General features: G+C 41.0%; 1 protein-coding gene across 1 annotated transcript; it reads right to left on the reverse strand.

The window, feature by feature from the left end:
• Positions 1-325: 325 nt before the first annotated feature.
• NIFK (nucleolar protein interacting with the FHA domain of MKI67) lies at positions 326-10822 on the reverse strand. Its single transcript, XM_046017972.1, has 7 exons — positions 10666-10822; positions 9612-9749; positions 4867-4975; positions 2732-2943; positions 1797-1862; positions 1590-1670; positions 326-854 (listed from the first exon to the last, which is right to left on the reverse strand). Exons 1-7 carry the CDS (start codon positions 10768-10770, stop codon positions 666-668), a joined length of 900 nt encoding a protein of 299 aa, XP_045873928.1. The 5' UTR covers positions 10771-10822; the 3' UTR covers positions 326-665.

Consider the following 10822-nt stretch of genomic DNA (forward strand, 5'->3'; position numbering starts at 1 on the left):
GCAGTCTCCCTGCAGAGCAGAGAGCCCGATGCGGGGCTCGATCCCAGGACCCTGAGATCATGACCTGAGCCGAAGGCAGCGGCTTAATTCACTGAGCCACCCAGGCGCCCCTGATCACTGATTCTTGAAATACAATCCCACATCCATGATACAGACATGAAACGATGGGTTATTAAATCTTGCTAAGTCAAAACTTAACATGGTAAAAGTAATCACACACATGTACTTCTCTCTCCATGTAATGTAACTTCCAGTTTGAAGCACACAACGTTGAAATGCCCTTATGAGTTAAAGGTGCACGCCCAACAGAGAACCATGTAGATGGTCAAGATTTTATTTTTTTTATTTGATGGTAACAAGGACAGCTGCATTAAATGGTGACTTTTCTATCCAGGCAGAGTAACTAAAGACAGCTATGAAATCTGCAAAGAAAACTACAGACCAGGACAAAGAGGCAGCGTGAGCCTGGCTCCAGCAAGCTAGGCACCCGCGCATCTCAGCAAGGGCAGGTAAGCCAGCTACTGACGGCTTCCGTACGGCCTTGAACTGACAGTTTTTCCTCTAAGAATTTTGTCAATGGTTGCAGTCCACTGCATCCAGTTAAATACAAAGAATTAGCCCTCACATTAATCACATTTTTCAGAAGAAACAGAATAAATTCAGAATCACTGATTGCTTTTCCTTCGTCTTTTTTTTCTTGAACGTGTAGGTGTCTGAGTCTCTTGTGTTTCTTCTTTTACACTGGGTATGGGCTGTTTGAAAACTATTTCATTATCTTTCTCATCAACGTTCATCTTAGCCACTTCAGATTTCCGTTTCTCCAAAAATGTTGGCGTACAAACTGGCGTGGGGCCCTGGATTCAACAAGTAAAAGGTTATAACACAGGAATATAGGAAGGTATTAGGAACGAGTTTACCCCCACCCACCTGCCCTATTATTTTAGGCTTCTTTACCCCCTTCGGTGATACAGCTGCACGCAATATACTCCATTATAGGCTATTAGATAGAAAACTAGACTTGCTACATTTATAAAGATAGTGGCCTCAGTTCTCCCTACTGACTCAGTCACTTTGCTGAAAGGGAAACAATGCAGTAAACTCATAGTAACTTTTGCTAACTTCACTGTATCTGCTAAATCACTAGTAATTATTTACCAAAACAATCACAAGGTAAAATCTGCAATTTTAGTAAAGTGACAGTAGCACAAACTGGTTTTCCTTTTTTTTTTTAAAGTATCTACTGGGGCACCCAGGTGGCTTGTCCGTTAAGAGTCTGCCTTTGCCCCCAGGGTCCTTGACTGAGCCCAACATGGGTGGGTGGGTGGGGGTGTGTGTGTGTGTGTGTGTGTGTTTGCTTTCCCTCTCTCTCTGCCCCTACCACAACTTGTGTTGTTCTCTCTCTCAAATAAAATCTTTTTTAAAAAAATTATTTATTTTAAAAGTAATCTCTACACCCAATGTGGTAATCTCACAGCCGTGAGATTAAGAGTTGCAAAATCCACCGACCAAGCCAGCCAGGTGCCCCTGCTTTTCCTCTTTGAAATCACTTTTAGAATATCTCATGTGCAGAATACTGAGGACAATTTTACCTGGCTATCCATAGTCTTTTCAGGAGTGGTAGGAGTATGTGAAACCTTTGAAACCTTTCTCTTCTTCTTCTTCGATAAGACCTTAAATAAAATTTAAGGGACTTCATCAATCAGCATGTTTATCAGCAATAGTAGTCCTGAATATATTTCCCCATTTATCTTTTCCTAGTATCTGGCATGTAATATGACAAATAAATAAAATTTTACCTGGCTATTTGTAGATTTCTGAAGACCAGTGTTTGAAGCATTTCTTTTCTCCTTTTTATGTAAAATCTTAAATGAACATAAAAAAAATGAACTGGCAGTCTTGCATAATTACATTTTTAACTTACCATTAGAACTTTACACATATTATCAGTAAATTATCCTCAAATGACACAGCATTTCAATTTAAAAAGCAAAACGCACGATCTTAAGGGCAAAACTGGAAAGAGGGGCCTAACCAAGGAATGGGCACCGGCTGCAGAGGTTGAAGTGGGGCCAAAACCTGGAGCTGGCCACACAGAAAGCTGAATCAGAAATGTGTACTAGAAGAATGTGAAAAGGCAGGCCCCAATCTGGGCAAGTTCAGGATTAGATCATGAAGCAGGGCTTTCACACAAAGCAGCAAATGGGCTACTGGAGAAGCTTTCTCGAATGCCTGTTTTCCAGCTTCATCATCCCAGCTCCCACATGGTTCCCATGGGTTGTTGGTGGATAACCAACTGAGCCACCAGGCACTCTAAGCTAATTCCTTTCAAGAGCTTCCTCTTCTGTATAATGGAGATCATAGGATCTGCTCTTTTAGAAAGGACCTACAGTGCAGGTGTGTAACGGGAACGCAGGTTAAGCATTTGCCTCCAGCTCAGGTCACGATCTTGGGATCCCGAAACTGAGCTCCCTGCTCAGCAGGGCATCTGCTTTTCATCCCCTCCACCCCGCACCTTCTGTGCACACTCTCTAAAATAAATAAGTAAAATCTTTAGTGGGGGAAAAAAGAACCTACAATGCAGTGTTTCAAAAATTTAGGCAAGGCCTAGCACATGATGAACACTGGGCTAGACACTTTATGTATAAAACCGTAAATATGTTTTATAGCTAATGAGGTACAAAGCCCATCCCCAAGAAAAAATACAAAAAACACTTTGGGAAGCAGTATTTACCAGTGAAGGAAAATCATAATCAATTCCTTTTTTAGCTAATTTCTTCCTGAGTAATTTTTCCTTCTTTTTAAATCGCTCCTCCATCTGTAGCTTTTGAAGAAGGGTCCGATTCTGATTATACCGTTTCACTGCTGGATATGATGGCTTTTTAAATGGAACATGCCACTCTCTAAAAAGTTCTTCGTGTACTTTTTCAGGTGGTATAAAATGACCTACATTTAAAAGAAAGAAGTTTTCAACCAAGTGGCAGAGAGAAGATTTTGAAGTTTTCACCAGTATCAACCCGCACCCCCCGCCCAACACCATCAAGATCATGTCTCCCGTTTACATGGAGAAGACTGAAACAATAAATTGCGACCTAAAAGAAAGGCATAGAGCCAACAATTATTATTAAGTATCTACTTAAAAAATGCCAAGAACTGTTCCAGGAGCTAGAAATACGTCAATGAACAAGATGAGTTGTATATAAAGGAATGTCTTGGTGGTGTCAAGACCTTGAGAAGCTAGCTAGCAGGATCTCAGGCTGTGCGACCTGCTGTAGCACAAGGAATCACCTTCCACCTCATCTCTGCGTACCTCTCTAGGACTCGGCTAGCTTACCACTTATCTCTACCTCTCTGCTTTGGGGCCCTTTTCAGGCTATGGAAGTACACCGCGACCATGGGCAAGGCAGGCCTAAACACTTGCATCAACCCTCAACCAATGACGGATGGGGAGTTGGTAGATTAATACCCTAGTTCCTTGCCTGTCAGATGGAATAATTCTGTCTCCCTGTGTTACCCGGCAGGATGGAGCCCAGCTGCCCAAGAGGTAATGTGCTTGCTAACACACCCTCAACGACTTCCTTCTCTCACTTCTCTACTCCCTACCTGTATTTTCCTGGGCTCACCTCCAAAATACACTACTTCCATTCAGGGGGAAAAAAAAAAAAAAGGACAATGAGGCTATTCTTCCATCTGAAGTCGTATCAGGGTTCAGAACATTTTTTGTGATCTTTCCAAGTCAGATATAGCACAGCACTGATCCTACCGATGTGGTCCCCTGACACATTTTAGGCCACCTACTTGGCTCATTTCCTCCTGGCAAAGCCATGCTTTCGATGTGTGAAATGAACCCATGACCTCATGAGGCCACTGGGATTCTGTCACAGCAACAGGAACAGAGAGAGAGATGTTATTTGGGCAGCTCATCAGCTACGTGAACAGAGGTCTGTGGCTTGGACACCTGGTATGGTTACACACTCCACCATCAGCACAGAGAAGCCAAAAGTTAACTCTGCCTCCAGAGGCACCGAGCTACAGACAGGGAAGCTCCACTTTCTGTAGGATCAACTAAGCTGATGTTGTCTCCCCTCTACTCCTCATAGTTTCTCCTGTGCAAGAGCTGCAGCCAATGTCATTTAGATGGAGTCTCAAATGTGATTTCTTGGCTTTAATGTTATCCTATGTAGAATCTATTGGTGCCTTCCCACTGCCCTCAGGATATATTCTCATCTCCCAGATTTTTTTAAGACTTTATTTATTTGACGGAGAGAGACAGCGAGAGAGCGAACACAAGCAGGGGGAGTGGGAGAGGGAGAAGCAGGCCTCCGATTGAGCAGGGAGACAGATGTGGGGCTCAATCCCAGGCAGACACTCAACGACTGAGCCACCAAGGCGCCCCTATCAACTCCCAGATTTTTAAGGCCTTCAGTAACCTGACCTCCTCTATCTCCTATTGTCCTCACATTCCTTCACAGGCAACTAAGTACAGTTAGTCAGCTCTGGTTTTTTAGCTGTCCCATTAAGCCAGGGATGATAATTCCCTTCCCCTGGCTCACTCCTATCTAATCTTCAGGTTTCAACCGAAATGATAACTCCTTAGGGAAGCCTTCCAGATCCCATTAGAGATGGGTCAGTTGCTCTGCCAATGTAGTAACTTGTCCAAATTCCATCTTAGCGTTAAAACGGCTCTCACTCTGGAAGGTTTTAAAATTCTAGAAAATGTGCTCATATCCTTGCACTTAAATACTTAGGAGAATCATCCCAGAGATGAAGTCGGACATCCAAGGAGCGAAGCAATCTGTCCTTCTCAGCAGAACCATGCACCAGCAGCAGGCAACCACACAATCCCATGGGTAAGAGAAAAGCACTTACACTTTAAGAGTCTTTCACCAAAAAGGTAGTTGTTCATCGTGTCAGCAACTATCTTGGCAACATCTTCAGATGCAAACTCCACAAAGGCATAGCCTTTACTATTTCCAGTCTGCAATGGGAAACCCACCACAAAAAGTAGAATGATTAATTCTAATAATTAAAGTCCTAAAATGTCATTAATTTAAATAATGTACATTAGCCCCATTACTGAGTAACATTATTCTAACTTCAATGCACTGTGCAGGGGCTGTTATGGGAAAAGATAAGACGTGGGGTGCCTGGCTGGCTCAGTCAGTACAGCATGCAACTCTTGATCTTGGGATTTTGAATTGGAGCTCCACACTGGGTGTAAAGATTATGTGAAAATGAAATATATTAGAAAGAAAAGATCCAAAATAGGCAGGACATGCACTGATTTTGAGGTATTCCTAGAATTTTGATTACATGATAAATACATTACCGGTGCAGCTGGAATTTACCACATGAAGGTAAGGCCCACATCTGGTAAGGTAATTTATCACATCTGGTAAGGCCCACAGTCCTTTACTCATTACCAATTTCACTGATAGTCATTTCATTCATGTATTAACAATGCCCAGCGGATAGTGTGATGTTTTGCAAACAATCCAGGTCATCTAATGCTCACTTTATATATAAGAACTGGAAAGAAACTAAGTCCTCAGTGTTGCCAAGCTAATCAATAAAATAACATGTTCATTTTCATGTTTACTAATGACTGATCATCTTCATAACTGATGGCAAAGGGATGCTGTCAACATCTTCTGAAATACATGTCCTAGATTTCTGCCCTCAGCACAACATAGTGGGTTTTTTCACCTTAGTAATAAGAGCATGGGTTCTAGGGGTGCCTGGGCGGCTCAGTGATTTAAGCCGCTGACTTCGGCTCAGGACATGATCTCAGGGTCCTGAGATCGAGTCCCGCATCGGGCTCTCTGCTCGGCAGGGAGCCTGCTTCCCTCTCAATCTCTCTGCCTGCCTCTCTGCCTACTTGTGATCTCTCTCTGTCCAATAAATAAATAAAAAAAAAAATTAAAAAAAAAAAAAAAAAAAAAAAAGAGCATGGTTCTAGCGTCCAAATGCCCAAGTTTGGAATGCAGCTGTGACAATTAGGTAAGTAACAATAAACCTCAGTTTTTCATTCTATTAAATGGGGACAAAATAATCACTCTCACAGGGTTGCTATGAAGAAATAATTCATAAGTGCTCTATACATAGTCTGTCAAGAGCACAAATGTTCCTGTAGAGTGGCAGAATATGCCATCCCCAAATATTCCACCTTGGCATAAGGATTGCTTTAAGCTGAAAGCAACCGGAAGTAGTAAACAACAAAAAAGCCCTTTGCCCTCCTCCATTTGCCTGAAAGCAGGACATTAAGTTTACAGGGTCCCAGCCAGAAAACCTAGGAGGGTAGGAAAAACAAATATTTCCACCCTGCGGTTCTAATTATTAGTAATAATGGGAATCTTTCACAATTTTACATTTAAGCATATCTTTGGGTCTGGATCAAAACTGGGAATACAAATTATGGAAACAGGAAACCACCCAATGATCAGAAGGCTCATTTCTAGCGCCAACAGTACTAACTAGTAACCTGGACACGCCCACTGTTTAGTTATCTGCAACAAGAGGATTTTGGTAAAAATCCGTATGCCCGAAAATTCTTTATACTCCTCTCTCTTAATAGGGAGGGGAAAGATGGTGGAGTAGAAGAGACACACTGTGATACTCAACTTACTGTACCATATAATTAACTGACATAAACCTTCTGAGAAGGGATTTAAAAATACACATCAAGTGACTAAAAAAAGAAACAAAAAACCAAAATCAAAACCAAAAGCCAGGACCACCTGGCTGGCTCAGTTGATAGAGCACATGGCTCTTAATCTCAGGGGTTGTTAAATTTGAGTCCCATGTTGGGTATAGAGATTAAAAAAAAAAATTCCAAACACTTTTACCTATTTCACCTGGTAATCCCAGAATGCTGAAAGTACTGAGCTAACAGTCAAAACTGGGGTGAGAGGGGGAAAATGGCACCTTTATTATGCAACAGCAATGCTGGACATGGTAAATTTTAGTGCATCTCCTTAAGCAGCAAGCTTTCTATAAGACAACTGACCTGAACTCTTCAAAAACGCCAATGTCAAGAAAAGCAAAACAATTAAGCAAAAATGGGCAAGAAGATTGTTCTAGATAGGCTGAAGAGCTAGAACCAAATACAATGCATGAACCTCGACTGGATTCCAGAATCTGTAGAGAATAACTAAAGACATTTTGGGACTACTGAGGATGTATGCAGAGGGATAGTATATTATAAATTACTATACTGTTGTTACATAGACAATGTCCTATTCTTAAATTTATGATGAAGTATTTAGTGTTAAAGTATTATGACTATCACTTTCTTCAAAAGGCTCAGCAAAACAGTGAAGTGTTCTAGAGGACAAGTAGAGAGATGAAGGTAATGTGTCAGGATGTTAGTAACACGTGAATCCAGGCGAGGGGCAGGGATGTTCACAATGTTCTTTCTACCTGCCTGTAGCCTTGCAACATTTTCCAAATACAAAACTGAGGAAAACAATGGCTATACTGTAATCTGGGAAAACATTTACAAAATAACATCCCAGAAAATGCAGAAAAAAAGTTTTCAGAAAAGACAACAATAAGAAAGGGAAAACATGTGAACAGGCAATTCATAGAAGATGGGAGTTCAATGGCCAACATACACATAATGATACAAATGTCACAAGAGTAAGGCAGATACAGAAACCATGATCATTCTATACTCAGTGACTCTGAGGATGAGGATATTCTGTAAAGCAGTAGTTTTCAAACTCTGTGACCTTTAAGAAGGCAACAAAATCAATTCAGTGGGCCAGAAAAGCATTAAAAAAAACTAAATAGAAAGGTTAAGTACCGCCTTATGACTTTTTTCAATTATCTTTACATACATATATGTGTGTGCAGGCTTGTGCTATAAAACATTTCTTATAGTGGATCCAAAGTCCACAGAATTTTATTCATTTATTTTTTAAAAAGACTTTATTTGAGAGAGACATAGCAGGAGCACAGGGAAAAGGGAGAAGCAGGCTTCCTGCTGAGCAAGGAGCCAGGCATGGGGCTTGATCCCATGACCCTGGGATCATGACCTGAGCCAAAGGCAGATGCTTAACCAACTGAGCCATGCAGGCACCCCCAGAATTTACTATTCCAGAAGAGTATGCCTATACCCGCACAAAGAAATGTTCCTAGCAGATTCACCGATAACACAAAAATTGTAAACAAACAACCCCCCCAAACAAAATTCAAACTCTAATATTCAATAAGAAGATGGATAAACTTTAATATATTCAAGCAAAGGAACATAGCAACGACAATAAATGTTTCATGGATAAAATTCTAAATAGATTGTTAATGAAAAAATTCAGTTAAAGAACAATAAAATGTTGATTTAAATATACAACATATATTCATTCATACACGAACACATCGTAAAAATTTAAAACACAGAGTAATGAAGAGCACTGGATTCACGAATACTAAGTCCCTGGACATGGGGAGAAAATGAAGAGGATTGGGAAGAGTACAAAAGGGACCTCAAATCTACCTATAATTTATTTCTTAAAGAACAAATATCTGAAACAAGTATGAGATCAAGTTGATATTTGAAAAAAGTGAATGGCGGATTACCAAACAGACACTAAATACTCTAGCAGACTTCAGGATGTGTAAAATATCTCACCCACATAATAAGCAACCATTATAAATAGGGAAATGGAAAAACAAGGGAAGGAATACAGACAAAATGTTATTTTGGTTAGGATGGAAGAGATACTAGGGCATTTTAAATCTAAAATTCTCTTCAATGCTAACATGTTGCTTTGACAACATTAATATCTGTGATTTTATGATAACTAGCACATGATGGATGCATACCCTATCTCCTCACATAGCAAATCAAATATAAAATTCAACTTTGATAAAATGTGGGAAAACTGTATCAAGAAAAAACAGATTCCAACAGTGAGAGGTCTATGGTTACAACCAAAACTGGATGCATGCAGGTAAGAAAATAAAGTGGCCATTCTTCTACTTCGGAAACCAACCATACAAACGTTTTCTTCAGTAGGAGGTAGGTTCAGTGTAACAGTAACATTTATAAAGGGTTTACTGTTTTCAGGTATTGTTCTAAGAACTTTGTATTTGTAACATTGTTTAATCTTTGATTATGTTCTCCTACAAGGTGGATAGTATTTTCTTCATATTTTACAGACCAGAAAACTGAAACATAGAGAAATTACATAATTTTTCTAAGGTCACATAACTAGTGACCTGTAAAGCCAGGGCTCAAACCTACATGGTCTGGCTTCAATAACCTTGTTCTTAACTAACACTACACAAACCTCTGCTATTACATGGATGCCTGTGCCAGAAGCTAATACAAGATGTTCGTAATTGCTTCTCAAACAGAAGTTCATCTATTCCTGGCTTAGTAGCCACAGAATAAGTATGACTCATTTACCAGGATTATCAATTTAATTTGAAGATTTGGGACAATTTTAATAGTAAAACAAACATACATTAACACTGATTAACACAGTTTCAGGTTCGAAATCTTACCCACCCCCTTATCTGAAATGAACTGTGACAAACAATATATGATCACTCTTATAAACTGTCAAATCTCATATACTTGTAAGAAACGAAACAATCTAATTTAGTCTTACCCGTTTACTTCTGGACAGTCTGAATTTTGTAACAGTGCCAAACTGGGAGAAATATGCCCGGATCTGGGTTTCGTAAAGCGCTGGAGGTAAGTGGCCCACATAGATTACTCCAGGAGTCAGTTTTTCTTTCTCCTGTCGCTGAAGACATATAGACCAGGTACATGCGAATGTTAATTAAAAAAAAAAAAAAAAAAATCACACTGCAACACAACCTGCAAAACCCCTCTCTCTCAGTACAAGACAAAAGATCAAAAACCTTCCTCGTATTTTCACTTACATAATAGTAACTGAAAAATTAGGTGTCTACCTCATCAGGAGGACAATGGTCAAGGGGTGGATTGTCTTAGCCTGTACTGCAGCACCCAGAACACTGGAAACGCTCAATCAACTACACGATGAACCAATGGATAGGCAAGTAAATCTTTGAACACATCATTTCAAATCTTCTGGTCAAACTCCACATAAATGTGCCCTTCAACTTTGCTTGCACATCACCGTTGACTCACAACCACCTAACCGAACAATTTTGAGACAGTTTCACAGTGTCCACCAACCTGTCAGCACCTCAGTCATCATGCTCTTGCCTTCCATAACAAGCACTTTTAACTTTTCCAAACATGTGTTTTTGCTTAAAAAAAAAAAAAAAAAACAAGGCAAATAAAACCTGATGCCAGAAGCCCTAGTCAGTAAATGGAACTCTGCAAAGTTTGTGTTTTTAAGACCTCCAAAATCACCAACCAGGCAAACAACCCTCCCAAATTCGGGTGCAAAGCAGAGGAATGGCATCTCTAACCGGAGAATGAATCGCAATATCAGAGTCCATTCCCAACAGCTGGCCCTCCTCTTGCATCATCCCAATTACTTCCCCCGTATTTCCACAGCGGGGCCCTAAGGCCTACACCGCTAAATCCCATCTCCCTATCAGCATAACCCTCTCGGTCTCAGAGATCTTGGCCTTCAAGCTCATGAGGTCTGCGGCCCACCCTGGGGGTCGCTGGAGGTAGCGGACCTGTCTGTCCCCTCCTCTCTCAACCGACCCGCGGTGGCTGCTCACCTGGGTTGCGCGCCGACGTGCCTGCGCCACCTCCTTCTGAAACTTGGCCTCTTCCTGCGGGTTTAGCGACAGGAACGGCTTGGCCGGGCCAGCAAAGACCGCCATGGCGGCGGCTTCCAAACCGAAAAGCCCCACGCGGCAGCACCGGAAGCACCAA

The sequence above is a fragment of the Meles meles genome, chromosome 9 (assembly GCF_922984935.1).
Source record: "Meles meles chromosome 9, mMelMel3.1 paternal haplotype, whole genome shotgun sequence".
Taxonomy (NCBI): domain Eukaryota; kingdom Metazoa; phylum Chordata; class Mammalia; order Carnivora; family Mustelidae; genus Meles; species Meles meles.